Here is a 22,097-nt window from a genome sequence, read left to right as displayed (position 1 = left end):
ATAAAGAGGCCAGTTAAATGACCACTGGTAGAACATAAAAAGAAAAATTAAATTGTCTTTCTTTCCCAAGGCACTTTATTCTTTTCTCTTTCTAGCTCAAGCTCCTCATCATTTTTAATTTGTTTAGTCTGGGTGGTTGATAAATGTGCAGAAGAATCCAAATCTAAAATTAATTATTCATCTTTGATTACAAGGTAAATCTAATCTCTTTAATGGATAACACTGACTCACAAAGCTAATCAGACTTGAAACAACTCAGGTATTTTAATCTCTTGAGAAAAATTGATTTGATAAACTAAACAAAAAAGAAAATGGCATGAACAACCGCTGTTGTGTTTGTTCAAGGCAGAGCACATGATTAAAAGGGATAATATCAAACTATGGAGCAGTACTGAAAACTACGACAGATCAACAAAAAGACATCTGGGGCCTGTACTGTATGTAGAAGTGATCTTTTAACACTCATGATCTACATGCACTGTTTATAGTGCACGCAATTCTGGCACATGTTATAGAATGTGTACTGAGTGAAAATCACTTGAAAAGAAATAGTGAATAGTTAAAACAGAATAAACAACTCCAACTCGGGTAGATGTAAGAGATTCACAATGAATATGAAATATAAATTCATTCACCACCCTCCTATTATCCTACTATGAGAGCAGGCTACAGATTATTTTTCTTTCCAAATCCTTTGCATTTACAAGTAAATGATATTTACCTTTTTTTCTTTTGGTAGTAGGGATTAATATATACACACTGACAAACTATCTCCAATCAGGCTATTTGATTTACCATAGTCTAAAAACACATGGCTTGGATAGTATTTCGAAAGAAGATGATGAATTGTACAATGATAGCTCTGCCTGTTTCTGTGGATCTATAGATGTTGACATGAATGTAGTTAGATCTGTAGGATGCGTGAGCGAAAGAACACACTTCTTACATCCCACACCCATCATCAAGGAGGAGTGCAGATTGTATCAGACACAGATTGATTGACCTTGAAATCCAACAGAATTGCTTAGCTTGTAACAAGCTTTATTTACTACATTGAATTATCATTAAAATGCTATTAGGGCAATTAGTTGATTTCCATTTTAAACAACACATCTAGGGCACCGAGAGAGAGGTTGAGTGTGAGAGAGAAATGGAGGGGGAGAGACATACAGGGGAGAGAGGAGGAAAGTTAAAGTTACGTGAGGAAAGGCGCAAGAAGCAAAACAAGCAGGGGGAGGAGAAAAGAAAAGAGGATGTGGGAGGAGAGGTGAGGTGAGTTAGGAAGGAGAGAGGCGACAAGAGAGCAGTGAGAGATGAATATTAAGCAGCTGTAGTGATTAGGGTGGTGGTGCAGAGTGGCACTGTGACAGTGACATTGGCTGCCATTGGCAGACCCTGCCATGGTGATTCACTGGAACCTGCTTCATTTGGGCCATAATTAGCTTAAATGTTCAGAGAATGAAAAATTCATCATCGCTTTGAATCTTGTTAATTGGGGGAGCCGTCTGCATTAATAGAGGCCATTTGGAAACTCTGTGTTTAAGTATGCGTGTGTTGTCTGTGTGTGTACGTGCGCACCTACAAAGGTATGTGTGTGTGCATCTGTGTGCGGGAGAGCTCAGTTTTGCAACTACTTACCGGAGATGCTGATGTATTCCAAACTTTACCGGTTTTTATCATTGAAGCAGCCAAATAAGCTTCTTAAAAATGATAAGGACCTCTGAATAACGCTGACAGCAGGGAGAAATTTAACAGCTACAGTCAGCATATCTTATCATACATACAGTTAGCTGACAATGTATGGACATGCAGCTGCATGATGCTGTAGATGGATAAAAAGTAAGGTATGTAAGGGGCAGTGGAAGCAGAGCTGCTGTGAGCTTGATGGGTACCTCAACAATGTATGTGAAGAGCAAAGGCAGAATAAATCAGTGTTATTTTTTTTGTCTGTTAACCCAGCAGTCACTTTTCAGATAAACATGGTGGCGGAGATGGGAATATAAGAGATATTGTATGATTCAACGTCATTACTGGCAACACGGATAAAACAATGAACACGCTTCTTGCATATTTTGCATACGGATGTGTGCACCATGCTATAAATGAACGCTGTGTAGATTACGTGGGCTGCTTAAAATGGAAAACTAAAACAACTCTCTGAGAAAAGAGACAATTAAGTGCTCCACATACAATCACACCAACAGCAGAAAAGAGATTCAATTAGCAGAGTATAAGCTCGACTCTTTTGTTACTTTCTAATTATTTACAGTAATGAGAACGCTTTCCGTGCCTTGAGGGGAGAAAATTGCAGGATGAGCAAACCAAGGGGGTCAAATGGAAATAAAGTCAGTGAATTGTTTCTGTCAGTGATGGACAAACAGGACAAATAATTGCCCAAGAGCAAAGACAGACTCGTCAACAATCCTGACAGTGTTGTTTAACCCATTCATGTCTTTGCATTTGATGCTGAATATCTTGTGTACTTGTCTGATAGATACTCTATGTTACACTCTTGTGCACTGGTAAACCAAACCAACATGTGGTGTTGTGAGAAACAGAGTGTTTATTGGTAGGAGAGGTTAACAGCAGCAATGATGGTGGCCGGTCACTGATGCAAGCAGCAAGACATTAGGACTAATGTCCATTTATTTTCTTGCAGTGAGGCTGGAGCCAGATCAACGTGACAGTGTACAACAGTAAGCCAGCCGAGAGACTGAAAAGCCCGTAATCAAGAGCTGAGTATTGGGTTTTGACTTTTAGCTTGTGGCCAGCGTGCCATTTAGTTTAGGTCGGCCTGGGTGGCTGTGTTATATGGAGTGTGTTTCATATTCAGTAATAAAACATGCCGCTGCGTGTCTTTCCTCTAAACCCAGTGAGTGTGTGTGTGCTCCTGGAAACATCAAACCTTGTTACACTGAGGTAACATATGCACCCAGCACACCCTCTCTGAACTTCCCCTTCCAGGAGGCAACCAAAGCTGTTATATTTTCACATTCAAAACAGTAACAAGATCATAAAGAGAATGCATTACTGCTACCTATTATGTGGCACTGCTGTGTAAACTGTGTCTGCATGAAAAGCAAAAGGTGGACACGATGAATCATACAATTTACCAAGAAGCTCCATAAAAGCACTGAAATGACCATATTCATTAGGTTGGTTGTGTGACACAAATACAATATGTCTTCCTCTATACTGCACTGTGTGAGGACACAGAGTTTATGCGACAGACAGTGACGCTGCAGAGCCCAGCCCAGTCTGGAACAACTCAGCCCAGCCCAGCTCGACCCAGCCGGCACTAATCCATCATCACCACCACTGAATCATCGCACTGCCAATAAAGCCAGGCAGCAATACATTACAGGCATGTGGCTGGCTCTAGCAATAATGATATTGAGAAGTCCCCTTGGGCTGCAGGAAAAGCGTGGACACACAACACACTTGCTTACAGAGACAATAGTATATGGAAATGTATCAGTGTTGCCAGACAGGGGAGAGGACAGGTGAGATGAGGGATTGAGTAGAGCTCAGTCTTTTCAGAAGGAAACAGAGACGAAATGGCTTTTATAGTGACTACTTCCTATCAGTTTCCAATGTGGACTCAACCAAATCCAGCATTCAGTGATGGAGCTCATTTTAGATACAAGCCTCTCCAAACAAGCCATCTTACAAGCAATCTGATATGTCAACACCCTATTTCTATCTTATCTTGCTCTCATGCAGCTGAGTTGATATTGCAGTATGGTTTGGACATGGGACATGTTAGAAATCGGCATGCTTTGTGGCACAGATGCAGGCAAGTAACATGGGAACTGAATGAACAAATATAGTGTGTGTGTAAGTGCTGGTCTCTGCCATCCTCTTATCTTGTGACTGACATTGAGAAATCTCTCTTAAACTCTCACCTCCACTGTAGATGCACGGACATGCACACACCAAACTGAAACACACCAAACTACGGCCAAAGGGTTGGGGACTGATTTTTTAGACCCCGTGACAATGAAAAGTTAGTGTCAGATCTAGTGTGAAAAGGTACTGAGTTTACACAGCTATACACTGATCTGTGTATGGTGGAATGAGTTGTCAGAGAAATAACACTAGAGCTCATCCACCTATGTCTGTATGGAAATCTGTCTGTCTTTACAGTGTCACACTCCTAGGCGACATGTTTTAAAAGTAAAGCTCTACAATCATATGGCTAACTCAAACTCTAATTTTAATTTTTGCATTGAAATTAAAAGTGTACTGGGTCGCTGTGTGCTGAGAAATTTGCATTAGCCTAGGGGTCATTAAGGTTTAATGAAACCCACTCAGCACGCATTGGCCATCAATTTGAAAATAAAAACTCTTCTGACATCAGTTAAGTGGTATTCCAATGTAAAAAATAATACCTTTAAAGCTTGAAGCAGGTTTGTGCTCCAAAATATTGGCTAGATTTAACACCGATTTGGTGGTTTTAAAATATACAGATTGAGGTGAAAATACCACCTGTAGAGTTACTAATCACTCAGAGCCTCCTGTAACTTCCAAAAATGTCTCTTAATAGCGAACAATACGGTACGGCAACACTGATTTGTCAGAAATTTGATCACAAAAGTTGCTGTCTGCCTGATTTTTTTCTGGAATTCCTTTGATGCAAGTGTTACTATTAAAGCAATAATTTAGCATTTCCAGGAATTATGCTATGCTATCTCTTATCTGTCCATTAGATAAAAAGTTGCACCAAGTTGCTGGTTAGCTTAGCATAACACTTAAGCTGCAAAAGCAGCTATAGAAGAGGAACTCCAGGAAGATACTGTTCCAAGCCGAAAAAAAGGTGCCAGCCCTCTGGCACCTAAAGTTTTTATATGGCTTAAACAACCAATATGGAACGTCTTAACTAGCCAGGTTTAGAGGTGCTGGAAACAGTTCCAGTGTGGTTTTAACCTTAGCTTTCAGTTTCCAAAATGAGTCTTATCTTGTAGTTTACTTTGATAAAATAACACAAGTCAAGAAATGACAAAAAGACAAAAGTTTTGTGCTGATAGAATAAAAGTCTGGATTTATTTCTGTTTATCTATACATTTGACAGGTGTTCCTGAATGCAGCAAGAGAAAACACAGAACAGGATGCTAAGCGTCAAAGAGTTGCTCGCATAGCAGAGGTGTGGCCGGTTTAGCAAAGACATGTACACTCTCTATCGCATATACATAAAATTTTCTGTAAATGTAGGGTTGTGCCTCTGGGAGGCTAAAGTAGGGTGAGGGAGTGTTTACTGCAATAGTCTTGAAATTCTTTTCACATTATCATACCAGCTGGAAATACTCCATACAGTAATAACCCTGTCTTTCCCTAATGATCAATACAATGCAGTTATACTATTACAGACAGGTATATACCCAAGCAGCCCTGTATAGCTCAGTTTAGTTCAACTCCATGAGTGTGAAAATGTAGTAATAGTTCTGTACGGATTTGTCATGTCGCCATTGTCCACTTTGACTCAATCTCAAGGCTGTTGTTTGAACACTCTCCAGTCATCTTTCTATGGCTGGCCCTCCACCCAACAGTGATGTGGTACCAGGTGATTACAACTCAACACCTGCATAGGAATTCAATTACACACAGAACTCTCTGGGTCACTTCCCCGGACCAGAGCAAAGCTTACAATTGAACCATTATGAAACAGTCCAACGAATGGCTTAAGTGCTTCCATGAAACCAACTCCTGTGTATTTGAGCCCACTGCTCACAGTAGAGAGGAATTCCCTGGCAACATTTCATGTTCACAGGCATGATCAGAGTAAAAAACACAGGAAAACAAATACATACATACTGACAGATAGAGAGCACCCCCCCCCCAAAAAAACCAACCCCCCCCCCCAAAAAAAACCCCTCAACATTCTGCAAACACTTTGGCGCAGAAAAGATTCCATTGGTATTACTGCACAGGGTAAAAGAAGATATAATGCACTTTTTGTATAATTAAGCCAAGTCCAGACACTGTATGGTGCAGTATCTATGACTCTAGTTCACAGTAAGTCAATCATGAACAAATTGCTAAACTAAATTCATATTTTTATCACACAAAAGTACATTTGAATTATTTAAACAACATTGAGGGACAAACAGATACAATTGGGGAATCACAGTTTAAAATGGTAACTAGATAAAATTATCCGAAACTGACAGGATGAAACTTTTTTTTTTTTCAAATTTCATTTTCAACCAGATGGGGCACTAGTTTGTATATTCCCAAATTACTTCTAATAACTTCTATTATTTTCCACCATAAACTAGAACTACCAATGGAATCTATCCTCTGTAAAAGAAACTGAACTTAACTTTGACTCAAAAATAATTTTTTTTTTCATTTTTGTTTTAAGCTGAGGACCTCTTCTACTGTAATATTCACCACCCAGTCCAACTGAAATTTCCTTTATGACAACCTGTCATGCAACCAGTGAACAGTGGTATCCTTTAATTCAACGGTCATCTGAGTGTGAACTAATAATCTTGTACTATCTATAGTGTAACCTGATCTAACCATTAAAAATGCATATTTCTGAAAATACACTTCAACAACGTAATATTGGTAGACAACAGGTCCTAGAAGCAGATGCATCCATTGAAAATCAGCAAGTTCTGAGGTACTTCTGAAACTCACAGCTGAGGATATAATCACTATCTACAATATTTGGATGGATAGCATATAGTTGATACAGTAATAGCAGGGTTATTGGTTTTGCGAAATATTTTGGCTTAAAATTTGAATAGCTGAGGGGATAGTAGCGGTTGACACACCTGAATAAAACATAGCTGTATGAGGATAAAAACATAGAAAAACAGCACCATTTGAGGTCCAATAGATCAGTTTTTGAACTGTTTGCTGGTAGCACCGTCAACCAGTAAAAATCTCAGAATGCAATACGGAGACAGAACACAACCACTGATCAACTGCACGACATAGCAAAGAGCGAAGATATATATATTCAGAGACGACCCGTCACGCAGACACCCCTGTACAGCAGCATCTGTAAGCAGGTAATAAAACAGATTTTTCCTAAGAATGATATTTGTGTACTGAGGTGTTTTACAAGTTTTATATGCTATACATATCGAGAGTAACCAGGTATACCTTTTCCTATAGATTTTTTTTAATATACACATAGTTTACAGTCACTGACAAACAAACACCAGAGTAACAATGAGGTAGGACGGTGAAGTAAGATGAAGTAGAACCGGTTTGTGGATTGTATACAAAGTTACTGATACCTTAAGAAAAATATAGGCCTAACAATGTGTTCCTCCCATTTGTCTCATTTTGAAGTAAGTTTGACATTGTATCTGAGGCTAAAAGAGTAATGTATCTTGTGTACACTTAGCTGCAAAAACTGTGAGATTAAGCCATTCATCTTGTTCTACATGGTGACGCTAGAAACGGATCTCTTTTTCCCAATCAAAGGGTCAAAAAGCAGCATAAAGCTCCCTCACTTCTGAAACTTTGACAGGTGTTCACAAAATACACCAAAACACCAAGCAAGGAGGATAGGATTTGCTATTATCTTGATACATGTTCATTTTTAAATCCAGTCCATATAAATGTCAGGAGAGTAACGACCTGCAGGTGGCACAGGATGAGGATCACAGAGCCAGTGAAGTTACATTTCCTCCCTATTGCTACTTGAGTGTGACAGTGAGAATACTAGAAGGTCTGATGTTGTAACAGAGCCAAACTAGCTTACAGTATCCATTAATGGCTATGCCAGGGTAGGTACTGGTGTATTTTACTAATATGCTGCTAAATCCCTGCTCCTCTGCAAGTGACTTGGTACATTTGATAGAGATTGGCCTTGCCATCACAGATTAAGCCAAATCTGGGTTAAAAACAGTACTTCCATACAGCTTTCCCCCACTAAAGATGGTTTTAGTTAAAGGATTAGGCTTAATCACGCTCCCAGAAACCAGCCTTTGAAACCACACCCCCTTTTGGCATCAAACAACAAAGAAACAAACACAAACACAATACACGACACAATGTCAGAATTTCAGCAAGGTTGCTTTGCACAGCAGAAATAAATTCTCTCTTTTAAATTGCATGTATATTAGATACATGCTATCACACTTAAACCTCACGTTGCTTTGTACAGGGAAAAACCAACGAAAACACTAAAGGACACTAAAAAAAGGACATTTTGTAGGAACTCAAAAAAATATATCAATATGTCACCATTTTGGTGGCTTAAGATTAATTTAGCTCTTTTACCTTGGCATGGGCCATCTTTTGTGCAAACCCTGCTGATTCCTCACTCAGCATCGTCCCCCTTCTTTACCTTGATCTCAGCAATCAATACTTTGGCTTACAATTACCACTCAATTGTAAAAATACAATTATTACAATTATTTCTATAGAAGTCATATCTATACATAACCAGCATCTTAACACATCAAGTTAAAGCAAATATTCCAGTCATCTTGCACATTTCACAAGTAAATATCTTCAGATTGGTGAAGGCCGGTTTAGGCTTGAAAACCAAGCAAGTTGATAGAAGAGTTGTTGACTTTTGCTTGTCAATTTGCAGAGTAAGCCAGTTATTTTTCATTAGGTCATATATAGACCAGATATAGAATCCAGTTTCACCATAATTTGACTTGTGGAAATCCGGTTTTCTAAGCGCTCCATAAAACTCTCCAAAGATTCAATATATTCATTTTGGAAGTATTAAGTCTGTCAAGCTTGTTGTGGGGCATCGGCATGTCAGGGGAAAATCTGACTGACAAAAACAAAACTATATCCCATATATGTCTTTGCCCAAATTATAACTAATTTTTGCCATTAAAAAAAAACAAAAAAAACAAAAAACAATAAACCAAAATGTTCTAAGGTGCTGCATGATAATACAATGATTGTTAGGCCTTAATCTATAGAGACATTTTAAAAAAAAAAAAAAAGGACAAATACCACAAATACAATTTTTTAAGATTGAAGAAATTGCCCAGAAGTTTAAAGTGCATTCAATGTAAATTATTTGTGTTGATCTAACTACATTTCTCAATTTGCTAGAGTACAAGGGTTTAACAATATAGATATGCATCTTACTGTGGCAGATAATTAGAAGGTAGATTCTAAGTGAGGCCTATCAAATATCACGTTGTGAACGTAGCTTAATGTATGGGCTCTGTCAAAATATTATGTTAAGGAAAGTCTTTTTTCTCTTGTTCCAGAGAGATAACTTTGGCTAAGAAAGGGACAAACCTTTTTCATTTGTTTGTAGATTCCACTGATTTAGATTTGGATACAATATCAAGCTTAAAGCCAACAATTCATATGAAAAAAACCCCCCAAACAAACCAAAATACAGAAGTGTAAAAAGAAACAACAAATTGTCAGGTAACATGGAATTACAACATTGATTAGTAATTGAACCAAAACGTGACCAGAACCTTTAAAAAAACTGTAACATGTAACATGACTAGAAACTGAAATATCCACGTTTGGTGGAAAAAATTAAAAAAAAGACGTGTGTTATGTATACTAAAATATCTTGAAAACATAAGGTAGCTTAACAAAAGGCTGATTTGAACTTTTGAAATAACAAAAACCAAGACAGACAAAATGATAGAGAGAAATAAACCAACCGACAAACAAGAATCTAGAGTGTAAAGAGGAGAAAGGCTTGATGGGCAGCTCTGCAGCAGATTCACAGTTAGCCACAGCTAGGTCACAGTTGAGATTTCAATCTGCAGCATATGGGTTCCAGCCTGCAGACAGCCACGCAAACCATTTTGGATCAAAACAATAAAACAACTGTAGAGAGGAAAAAACAAAAAAAAACAAAAAAAAAACATACGAGAAAAAGAAGACAGTTTTCAAAGTTCTGATGGCATAGCCCAGAGGAAGCTGTCACTGGAGCGACCTTACTTTGTTCCCCAGTGGCATGGCTTAAAAAAAGAGAGGGTTATTATAGGGTTCAGCAGGCCCAGATAACTTCAACAGCATAACAGTTTTTCAGACAGCTTTACCCACAGCTAACACTGCTTCGACAAGAAGATGACCTGAACCGTGCAGAGCTGCACTCGGACTCTCTATTCCAAGTTGTCCTGTGCAGCCCAGCATGTTTTGGCGTGGGGGGGGGGGTAAAAGTAGCCTGGCTCAGCTCAACTTGATGGTATTAATCACACAGAAAATAGTACCTAGCCAACTCTTACATTCTCACAGCAAAGTGCAGGTGAAGCTTCATCACTTCAGCTTACTATACATTTACAATCACAGCTTACTAGAAAACCCAGGGGCATACCAGTCCCTGGTGATTGCCAAATCCATTTAAGGCCTTTCTAGGCATCAAAGATGCCTGTACCGCAACAAATCATTAAACAGTCAAATCGTCTGAAAGGGACATGTTTGATTAAGAGTGACTCAGGAATATGCCCTAAAAACCTTTCCTTGTGCTCTCTCAGTGATGGCAAATGGCCATAAGTAAAAGGTCAACATATAAAACAAAACAAATATAGCACACTATAGACTCTACATTAGAGTTATACTTCCCGTTAAATTCTGTAAGCCCTCTTTTTAATAAAGTGATGTGTTGTCATTGACCTACAGTTAAGGGGGAGCACACACTCTCTTGGAGCAACAGAATCTCTGTTGCAAATGCAATATGGCTGTTACAAATTATGACGTGTGCATTTGAGACACTGGTGTCCCATTCTATGCAGAAAGCACCAACAGCAAACACCAAGAGACCGCAGTTATTGGGTAGTCACCAAAACATCCAACTGTCCACACATCTAAGATCTAATGCAAGCTAGCATCATCCTTATAGCATCAGAAGACTTTGTCTAGGGAAATAACCTCTTACTTTTTAAAAGTTTAATGACTCAAAATTATGTTCTGACACAGAACAATAAATTAATTTAACAATCACATCTAATCTCTCTTTTGACACAAATGCGCACACCTCAACAAACCATGTCTCTGTACCAATTCCACTGTAAAGCTTATAAAAACACTCATATTAAACTAGTTCACTTGTGTTCAACTTCTGATTTGTGGGTAAAGCTGTCTGTCAGCCAATGAGGAAACTGGGCATTGAGGAAGGTGATGGCTGTTTTGTAGGAAGCTGGGAAGGGGTCTATTTGTTTAAACATTTCACATAATAACCAATCCAATATTTCAAAGGAATACAACTGCTCCTGAAACTGTGACAAACATCCCCCAACCACCCATATTAAGTCCTCTAAACTTCCTGCGGACCACGGGGGGGGGCAGAAGGCGCTGGTGTGACAACAGTTGATCACTACATGCCATCGTAGGTGAAGTTCTCCATCTTGACTGTCTGTCTGATGAGCAGCTTGGACTCACGCCGCTCCTCGTTCTTTATGGACTTGTTGATGTCCATTATCTTTTCACAAATGTATTTGTTCACTTTGGATAATCTCTGCGTAATCTCTGCACTGTCGGCTGTCTCTTGAGAAACTCTGTCGTAGAGACATTCTGGGGAGGGAGTGAGTGTTAGCGGTCAGACTACACTGAATTAAAAATTGCTGATCTTATCTTTGTCTGATGTCTAATGAATATAATAAAATGATTGAAAGGCAATATGAATAAAGAAAATGATTTGTTCTGTACCTGATGTTTTCCATGTTGGCTCAGTTTACAAGATGTCTTTCAGAACAAGGATTCATCTCTCTCACAATTATGATTTTATGGGTTTAAACCCGAAGTGTAAGTAAGAATCTCACCTCTGACGATTTTCAGCTTGCTGGGTGACAGTGGAGGTTTGGGCAGGGCATCTTTCTTCTTTTTGGTGGCCACTCCTGTGACACTTCGGTTTTTGAGGGTTTCTGTGCCCCAGATCATTACAGCCAAGTTCTTTGTGAACTTGGAGTCTCCCTGGGTCCGCTGCAGCTGGTGCCACTTCTCCTCCTCTACCCAAATTCCACCGCCAAGGTGTACCTGTGGAGAGAAACCCCACTGTGAACACCACATTTTAAAATATAAATCTACAGTCTGCTTTATATAAAAATATTTATCCAGTGTTATCATCTGCATAGTACCAGAATGACAAATCTAACGCATTGCGGCTATAATCAGTTCAGTTTAAAAACAACACTATTAGCATGTTGATACATTAAACAAAAAATGCACCACTCTGCATGGGACAGTCTCATCTACTCCACACTTGTTTGTTAATGCTGAATTTCCAACCATGACTGCCCATGAAAGATCTGTCTGCCCCATCAATGGAGGAAAATATGACATTTATGTCTTCGAAATGAAATGCTACTACAGTTACCTACCTGTTTGATTAATAAGCTACCTTTTAACAACAACAAAGTGCTATATGTGTGTCTTTGAAAAAAGAAACTGCGAAAATAAATGAATAAACGAATAAAAAATACATTTTCAAAAAATTAAAAAAACTGGAGAGATTTGGAAATGAAAGTGGACAAAAACGTCGATCTTCTCTTTGTTTCTCTGCTAAATCATGTTGTTTCAACAGATAAAACAGATGCTTGAATATCAGTCTTCAGAGCAGTAGTTAAAGTATTAATGTTTACAGATCAGATTTGGAGTGGGGATAGCAATTTCATTTGATGCTACTGATGCTAAAACAAAACGTATTTAACCATCAACCAAAGGAGTCTAAAAACAGAGATCAACAGAGATACAGGTAGGCGAGTAAGAGAAACAAACTTAACTCTAAATTATTTTGTACCTTATCTGGAGGTATTGGTTATTACTGGTAAACAATACAATTACATGTATAGTAAAACTCACTTATACATTTTATCCCTTTATGAAAATGCTGACCACCCACTTGCCTAGGAGATTTGCATTAGGTGCTGAGAGATCCAAATCCGGTTTCACCAATCTACAATGCATCATATGGGTGTAAAACCCTCTAAATCCAAATGGACAAAGCAGATCATAGAAAGTCGTGGAAGAACACATCTTAACCAGCTCTCGCTTAGACCAAATTACAAATCCCAAGAGGCACCACTTTCACCAGCTACGATACAGAAATAAGCGCAGGCCACTGGCTGCTTGTAGCCTGGATTACCTCCACTATGAACTTAGCCTGTAGCTCTCTACACACTGTCAATGCACGTTGCATAAGCCTGCACCAAACACTCCAAGCCGATTGCCAGCCTAGGCAGACTGCCCTGGTCTTCTAGGTGAGCTAATGCAGCAGGGGGCATATGTGACTCCCTTTCCCTTCTCTGCTCTCTTATCACTGTAAAGTCTTTAGGCTAGCATCCAAAAGGCTTTTCCCTGTGCAGCTAATGTGCTTTAGGCCCCCGGCCAGCAGACAAGCTTTTTACTGCCCTCAAGTTAGACAAGATTGTTTTCATCCTCCCTCCCCGTTGCTCTCGTTTATCTGTCTCTCTCCATCTCTCTTCCTCCTTTTCTACCTCTTTCCCCCTCTAGCGCTCTCACCAGGGCTAACCTGTAAGTCACTTTAAATTCCTCTCGTGCAAATAATTAATATGGGGTCCCTGATGTAGGAGAGTTCTAATTTGCAAGTGTTCTTCACGCTTGAAGTGGCTGCAGGCCCGAGAGCTTGTAGTACCAATTCCCCCCTGTCATCAGAGACAGGACACTGGTTGAGTTACAGCAGAGGGGAGAGTAAAGAACCCTAACAGGCTAATAAACACTGATGATGCTGGCTGGGCTTGCAGGAACAATAATAATCGTCTAAACCTTGTTTACCTGCTAGGGTAGGGTGGCCAGGGAAAAGGACTGATCAGTTATGACGGCATGTTCCCAGGTTCATGGGTGTTAAGAGGAAATAAAGCGTTTCCTACAAAATCAGACTACTTACCATGGTCCCCCACAGGCAGAGAGCCAAATTTCCAAAGAGAGGGAACTGAAGGGTTTAGGACTCGGAAAGGGTGACACGGGGTCATTTGGATTATCTACAAGTGAAGGTTTAAAGGCCCTATCTGTAATGTAATGCTTGACCATATAAATGACGAGGTGGAAAATACAGGCATTTTTTACTGCTGACTGATGACTGACTGAACATCATTAACAAGCCTTTAACAGCATCAGAAAACATCAGATTTACTTGTTGTCTGTTGGACTATGTTAAAGGCCTGTCAATCAGCTTTTGAGTGATGGCATCTTTCATTCCTGTGTTTTGAATTTAAGTGCTGAGGCTTGTTTACATTTGGATGAATGATTTTGCCTTCAATAATAAATGTCAAAAAAAAAAAATGAAGGCAATGAGAACAGACAGGAAACATCACAAAGACTACATGGAGGGTTTGGTAGCAGATAAACAGGTATGTGATCTGACTAGGAAAAATAAAACAAAACAGTTGAAAAGGTGGTAATCACACACCAGCTGGAGGGGATCATGAAAATCTAACTGAAGTGTCTCTTTGTCTTGTGAGACCGACCTTCCCATCATTGCAGGTGTATACTGTTCTAGGTGAGGGTGAGTAGCTGGAACTGGTGTTGGCTTCTTCTCTGCATGTCTCCTGGGCCTCAACAATGGGTTCAACCACTTCAGCCTTGATTGTCTGAGTGCCATTGTCATGCATAGGCTCTGGAAATACAAAAGAGACGTTTAACATTACAGAGGTACAAGCAACAAATCAACTGCTGTCAACACTTTAAGTTGATCTGAGGTCAAAGGCCATCCATCAACTGCTAGTCATCTTTATAAAACAATAGATGATGACACTAAAACACAACAGAGTCCAGTAACATTGGACAATGTGCCAGTTGCACCTTAATCCCTACAGTACTAGTACCAGTTTTTTGGTCTTTGTCACTGGAACAGTGCCCACCTGCTTGTCTGCTTGCTGCCCGCCTTGGGCCCAGGCTTGTGCCTCGAGACAGGTGGTTATTTTAGACCAGTATCTAAGCTGGTTTGGTGGCTGGCCACGCAAAGCTCCAATGTAGCTGATGAGTTTTAATATTGGTCAGAGCACTCGATCCCCTACCCGACAGCACCCCAGGGTGCTCTAATCTTTAGCCTGTCCACTAAATGCTCTAGCCAGTAGCCAGGCGCCTCTGTCCAGATCTACAGTAGGGCTGAGGTTAACACCAGCAACTGGCAAAGCTTGAGTTTGTACACTGCTGTGCACTGCAATGATACCCTTTTTAATCACACTTAAAGCTCTGGTGCATTTTTTCAACTTCCTGTTTAGGATTTAGGACCTATGTATTGGACCCATTAAAATCCTACTACTGAATTATAATCTCAGTGTTGTATTGCTGGTGTCTATTACCTGTTAAAATGTTCATTTCTGTAATTGTCATTTTCACATCTACTGATCCAGTTGCAGCCCCAGCTACATGTTATGCAAGGTGGGGGATCTCTCTTTAAATTTCCTCTCCCAAGGTTTCTTCTTTTTTTCCCCTGATATCTGAAGTCTTCTTAGCGATCTTAGGCTGGATTAAGGAACCATTGCTGTTGTGGACCTATTGAGACGCTGCATTTTACATCGGGCTGTATAATATACAGTAAACTTAAAGTGCAGGCTACTTGCACAAGAGCAAAATTGATCTACTCCACACTTGAGTCACACTGCTACATGGGTTCTTTAAATTCACATGAAACTACAGACTACTGAGCATTTCATTCCTGTTCAGAGCAACTTGCTTAGTGAGCAGGGTAGGGGATTCAGTTTCCTAAATCAATTCTTAGATAGATCATATTAGAGGACCGAACCCACATCCTTCTGCTATTTGAGCATGGTTACTCGAATCACTAGTCCACCTTTCAACCTAACATGCAAATATCAGCCACAGTAAGTGGAGCATCTAAACTAAACTTTGCTGTAGTTTAGTTCCACTTGTATCTGTATGTGTGTATCTAAATTTTCCAAGGACAAGAATGTATTTTGAACCTCAGAGCTTGAGCCAAGAATTGGCAAAAAATCCTTGAAAACAACAATTTGGACATCTACATTGAAGATCATATGATATAATCAAAAGCCGAACAATTGTTACTAAATGGACCTTGTAGTCACATTGTTTTCTCAACTGTAAAAACACTGCATTGTGTAGGACATAGAGTTAACACTCGGATTATAAGGTGTCCACACATTTTCCACCTCTTCTTATTGTAGCCGGCAACTCCTGGGTGTACGGCTGTTAAAGTCTAAGACTGACATTCTAAGATTAAATGTTTTGTGCCTGTGGAAGGCAGTTTTACTACAACAGAAGTATTCATACTTACAGGACAGACCTACTGATTTATCTTTGACAGACTGGGACATTTTCTCAAAGTGACTGATAGGGTTAAACATTCCTATTAAACTCTGTGACATCAGTGGTTTTTATGTTGGCGTGCATGCTCTTGGTCTCTCACCGCTGCCCAGTCTCATAAGAAGTACATCTTGCAGCCTCCTGTTGAAGTCCCTCAGTTCTTTGACTTCTGTCAGCAAGCTGCCATATTCCTTCAGCTTCTTGGCCTGCTGTACCAGCTGCCTACGGGTTCTCTCCACCTCTTGCTGCAGCCTCCTCATCTCCTCCTCCTGTTGTCTGTAGCTGTGAACCAGCTCCTCATACAATACTCTTGGAACCACGGCTGCGGCTACATCAGACACACAATCCGTATCCACTTCTAAATGCTGCTGTTGTTGCTGCTGCTGGTGACTAAGTTGCTGATGCTCTGCCTCCATATCTTCATCTTCGTCTTCTGCATCCTCTCCCTCCTCAGCCAGCCTGTCCTCATCCAGGTCCTCTTCGCCCTCCATACAGGAGTTGGCTGCATTTCTCTCCAGGCGAGCCACTACTGCTGCCAGGCTCTTGGAGGAGTTGGAGAGGGGGCGTCCATGGTCCTGAGACAGGGCCTGAGGAAAATAACAACAGTTAGTTTAAGTAATGGATAGACTAGATAAATGAAATTTGAATTGTAATAACTAGGTGAGAATATAAACATGACAAAAATTTGTCATGTGTAGTGGGGGCCGGATAAAGTATTTGACAGAATTTTGTAAATCTCTTTGCTGCATCAGTAAAGTGCATTAAATATGATCTGATCCAACGCTTTGAAGGCAGAACAGATGCAAAAAATACACATCAATCTAAAAATGACATGACAGACAGACTGCAAACAGTTTGCTTTGACTGTTTGGTTCTCAATAGGAACTGCGAGGAGAAGAGTCACTGAGTTCTTTGATGAGCCGCTCAGAGGATTTGTCTGTGAAAGGGCAGCTGTCCAGAGTGCTGAATTTGTGTTAATCCAGCATATGGTAAAAATAGCGTGGGGGATTTTGGGTGTCATCCAAGTTTATGGAAATGTGGCATTATATCATTAATAGAAATATTTGAATATTAGACTATTACTGTGTATATATCAATAAGAGACATGCACTAACACACATTAACCCATACTTATAGTGTAGATATAAGATATCTTTCAATAAACAAAATTATATAGGGTCGTCACTGACAAAGTACAAGATTGTGAATGTAAGTAATTTAAGTGTGATACCTTGTTGCTTCATTTTGTTATGATACATTATTGAAAGTAATACTGCTGTGTCTCCAATATTTGGTGAGCCTACCTTTTTATGCCTGAGTGGCATTCTCTCCTCTCCAAAATTGTTCTCAATAGAGTTTCCTGAATTGTCGATGGACATCTTGGGAATTTTCATCTTCTTTTGCATTATACTGTCTTCAAATTCCTCTACTGTATCTGGTATGTGCAGAAATAGAAGCAGGAAGAAACTTATGAACTTTCCATAAAGTTAGATGGATTTTCTTAAAACGTGACAGTACCTATAGAGCTCTTTCATCCATTTGTCCTTCAAATGGGTGTTTTGTCTCTCCTTTCTGCTAGATTAAACTAACTTTAGCACTCTTAGTCTAGAAATAAAATTTAAGCTTTACAGAGAACTGAGGTACAGATCGTCCTGTCTATACGGCACTTTAACATAACAGAAGCTGTGAAGGTGTTAGTCAGGTCGGACCGATCCTGCAGCCCAGACAGCTCAGATTCGGGGATTAGTGATGTAGCTTGTTAAAGATCGAGCATAGAACACGACAGTGAGAAAACATTAGTGCAAATGCAGCTAACGTTAAGCAAATCATGTCACTAGCACAATTCAGCATAATTCCGAACATTAACATGATGCGCGGACATGTTACTGACAGATAGGTTGCTATTTGTTGTGTGCACGAGTATCTGAGACACGGCGATGACTGCAGCGCCGCATCCCCTATGTTGCACAAACAGAATAGCTAGCTAACAAGCTAACCGCAACTACCAAAGCCCTCATTCAAGCATCTAGACTACATTTGCAAAGCCTCTACAGAAATGATAATAGATCAACCACGGGCTGTCAGATGTGTTTTTTATGTAGTGACAGCTCGTCTACAGGCAGCTAACTAGCGCGTCAACGCTAACATGCTAACGCGGAACGAATACACACCAAGCTAGCAAGCGCTAGCTACATGTTGTAAACAACCGTTGTGACTGGCTAACGTTGCATGCCACGTATTTATTTATCGAAACAAACAGCACTAATCTATCGAAACAAGAGAGCTAACTCTTGGAACACGACATTGTGAATGTAAAAATCGGTAAAGCAGTGACGACGAGGTATGACTACCTACCAAACTTATCTTAGCATATCTAACTAGCATATCCAGCTAGCCACAGCCGAGTACGTTGTTGTGGCTATCAGTGTCAGACTCCAGCTGATCACGTCTTGACAGATCGGACAAAAGGACCTGCTTTGACACATCTCCGAGTTCCGCGAACATCAACGTTACTTGGTCAGACAGAGAAAAACAGCATTAAAATCAGAAAATGTGATGTGTCAGGAGGGCAACCTACCTGCAAGGGCAAGGATCTGTGCTTCGCACGGCTGGCCTGCGCTGCCATTCTCCTCAGTTCTGTGAACCAGATACACCTTCTGATTATCAAAATCTGTTTTGTGCAGAGGTCTGAAATCTTCCACATTTGAAACGGGCAACGCGTAGCACATATCGTCTTCAAAGAATCTAACAAAAGCATACATTATTTTCTTCTCTTTGGTCCTGCACTTTGGATATGGTTGACAGTTTTTCCTCACAAAGTATTAAAAAAATATATACACATGGGGGGTGGTGTTGGGGGGGGTGGTGTTGGTGGGGTGGGTGTTCGGGATAATTTCTGCGCTCGGCTACTCTTGCCTGGTCCACATCACCAGGGTTGATCATCAAGGCATGAGTAATAGACGGTTTTGATTTATTTGTGTCAGAAACATAAGAAACTCAATGTTCACTTGCACCAGTGATTTTTTATAATATTAAAAAAATATTAATATGAAAAAAGGTTTACCATTTATGTCAGATTTTAAGCATTCGTAAAGAACAGGATTTACATAAGGATGAAAACATATTTACAAACAAAGGATATTTATATGGCACACATTTTTAAGCATCTCTTTAAGTGATTAGACAGGACATTTCAGTCGTCCTGGGTCATTTCCCTTATCAATTTAGACACCCGTTACTTTTCACTCCGTCTTCTAAGGAATTGTTTCAGGCAACTACAGTGAGAAAAGCCACCAAGATGATTACCTGCCTGGTCAGTTTTCATTGGTCTCTGTTTGCTTTTATGTGTTTCCTGGTGTACACTCCTCATCTGTTCCTTGTATCACACTAGAAAGACTTAAGGCCCGGTGACAGACATGAACTCTTTGTTATTGTAAGACAACCAGGTGGTTATACAACAGGATGAATTTCTCTCAGTTGTTACTCTAATGGAGAGCACCACAGTCGATAAATGACACTAACAATTTCGTTCTGCTTGGGCTGCTGTAATTGAAAAGTAACTGATGCAGAACTATACAGAGCCCCTTCTCTGATATTTTGTTTCATAGTTTCAGGCATTTCGTTAGTTATGATCACGTCTGTTTCAAATGCCATCTTCCCCATGATGTTTTGTTCACTGTACTGTATGACCGCTCCCAGAGTCTGTTAGATGTATACACGAGAATTTAAAAACAAACAAACAAAGTGATGGCAATAACTCTCAGAACATAATGTCGGACATTTTATTTCTGTTACTGGAGCACTATTTTAGGCTGTTTTCAAAATAAGTGAACGGTTACATCTTCCAGCTGCGCTGCTGATTTGGGAGCATAGCTCGCTTCACATTTCTGTGATGAATAACTAGGTTAAACTTTCCAAATTTAACACATTTGGATACATTTACAGAAATTACTTTTTGAATAATTTTTAAATAAATGGTATTATAGAGGTAAGGGTTAATGTCTATGCACAGCTACTTTGGCAGACCCCACAAACTATGACAGGAATAAGAGTGATAGACAAGAGACTTGAGCAGCTTCTGAACAAATCGAACAGAGGATTACTGTTAATCTGGGCTTCTGTTCAATGGCTCTCCTGTCCTCAAGGCTGGGCTTGTCAACATAAGGCTGTTCAGTTTCTGCAGCTTTCTGTCTTTGGAGTGGCCAGTGTTTAAAGGCGAAACACCACTCAATTTAACAGTCCCACTTGATGTTATTCATTCCCGCAGACTGTAAAGGTTCAATCAAAGTTTAGACAGCAACTTTTTCATAAAGTTAGAGTTCACGCAGGTGCACCAAATATGGGTGCCTAGAGATGCCATAAAAGTTGAGTTAACCAAATTGATTTTATTTTACAGTATTTTTCTCATTTTCTAAGTGTGACGGTATTCATATTTTCCGCCCAAAATACCTCTGAACGTATCATAGTAACTTTTCTTCATTTTTTCAGACTAACTTTCAATTAAGTGGTATATTTCCATGTAGTTATTGCCTTTGTTGTCATTATAGTACGCATAATATTATTCTTGATAGCACAATAAACAGAACTGTTTGTAGACATGTTGGTTTTACAAGTTAATATCCTTACCAAATGTGATTTGGACAGTTGCAGTCTTTATATGGTACTATACACCATGTCAACTTCTATCAAAACTATTTTCAAACTACAAAAATCTGACAGCTTAACCCAGGTAACCTGTCTTCCTCACTGTAATTACTTCATGCTATGTTGCTCCACTCTACTGCTGAACTCTCTTGTTTGGCCTTTACCAGGACACAGTGCTTGAATGAACACACTGTTTAGTGTATGTGTTTCATGCAATACATAGAAGGTGTACAATCTCATCTATGAACTGTAAGGCTGATTGGTCCCAGCTCCATCTTTGCCAGTAGTTATTATAATGTTCTCTTGATTTTAGCAAAAATGATCAGTAATATGATACATACAGTATGTACATATGCAATGAGGGTATAGTGTATACTGTAGTATACTCTTGGTTTAGTAAAGGTATTAAAGACACTACCCACCCACTTTCCACCAGTACAAGTGTTTTCACTTTAGCCTATTTAGACACCCTCTCAAGACCGATTGGGTGTGTAAAGACTGTTCTCGATTGACATCTCTCTGAGCCTCGTAATATAGTGACAGGCCTTTTACACAGGACACATTTCAACATGCCACAGAAGGAAAAGCACAGGTGTTTTAGTTGCGTTACACCTGCTTAGACGGGCAAAGATACAGCTTTACCATTTGTATTGGTCTGTCACGTTTGGCTGACCACGTTATTCCACTCAACTTACTTACCTGAGCAGAGGTCTAATCAGCCAGAATAAGTGGAATCACCTATGTGCATGTAACAGTGTAATTTCACTTTTTGTCTTAATGAAATTGAAGCTGCATAAAATCTACTTTAATTACTCAAGTTTACGACTCCAGCTTCATTGTTCTGCATTGTTGAGTTATCTCCAGGTGTAATCCAGTACCTGCATCCAGTTGTACAGATGTTTTTAGACCCTACAAAGAAAGAGACTCTGCTCTAATCTATTCTTTATGTAAAAACATTTTTATTTACAAATGAAGGTTTCCCTACAGTAGCCCAATATGTGTAGGAATGAGATGTGTGGCTTTTTGGGAGTGATTTTCCAAGAAGCAAATTTGTGTAAAGTTATGACATATTCAGTGTATTTTGGCTGTATGTAAATATAACACATTGAAAGTACTCTATTTTTTCCAACAAACTCCTGATAGGATGTGAACTTTATGTGTTGTTTCCATTTTTTCAGTATTTTCAACAAAACTCAGGTTCATTAGCGTAAGGGAACTGGGGAAGGTCAAAAGAATCTGTTTAAATTATCTCT

At 39.6% G+C, this 22,097-nt stretch overlaps 2 protein-coding genes across 5 annotated transcripts in view; both read right to left on the bottom strand.

The window, feature by feature from the left end:
- Positions 1 to 22,097, bottom strand: part of agbl4 (AGBL carboxypeptidase 4) — a 277,105-nt gene that overhangs the window by 49,294 nt on the left and 205,714 nt on the right. The window lies entirely within an intron of this gene.
- bend5 (BEN domain containing 5) lies at positions 8,890 to 19,004 on the bottom strand. 4 transcript variants are annotated; one of them, XM_040129065.1, is made up of 7 exons: positions 18,961 to 19,004; positions 18,779 to 18,837; positions 17,505 to 17,635; positions 16,304 to 16,787; positions 14,382 to 14,530; positions 11,718 to 11,931; positions 8,890 to 11,469 (listed from the first exon to the last, which is right to left on the bottom strand). In XM_040129065.1, exons 3-7 carry the CDS (start codon positions 17,604 to 17,606, stop codon positions 11,273 to 11,275), a joined length of 1,146 nt encoding a protein of 381 aa, XP_039984999.1. In that variant the 5' UTR covers positions 17,607 to 17,635; positions 18,779 to 18,837; positions 18,961 to 19,004; the 3' UTR covers positions 8,890 to 11,272. The 4 variants fall into 4 exon arrangements, with proteins under 4 accessions (XP_039984999.1, XP_039984998.1, XP_039985000.1 ...); XM_040129064.1 differs by having other exon boundaries at positions 18,779 to 18,962; XM_040129066.1 differs by lacking the exons at positions 18,779 to 18,837; positions 18,961 to 19,004 and adding an exon at positions 18,556 to 18,697.

This window comes from Xiphias gladius, chromosome 6 (assembly GCF_016859285.1).
Source record: "Xiphias gladius isolate SHS-SW01 ecotype Sanya breed wild chromosome 6, ASM1685928v1, whole genome shotgun sequence".
Lineage (NCBI taxonomy): Eukaryota > Metazoa > Chordata > Actinopteri > Istiophoriformes > Xiphiidae > Xiphias > Xiphias gladius.
This window is presented reverse-complemented; position numbering and strand designations above follow the sequence as displayed.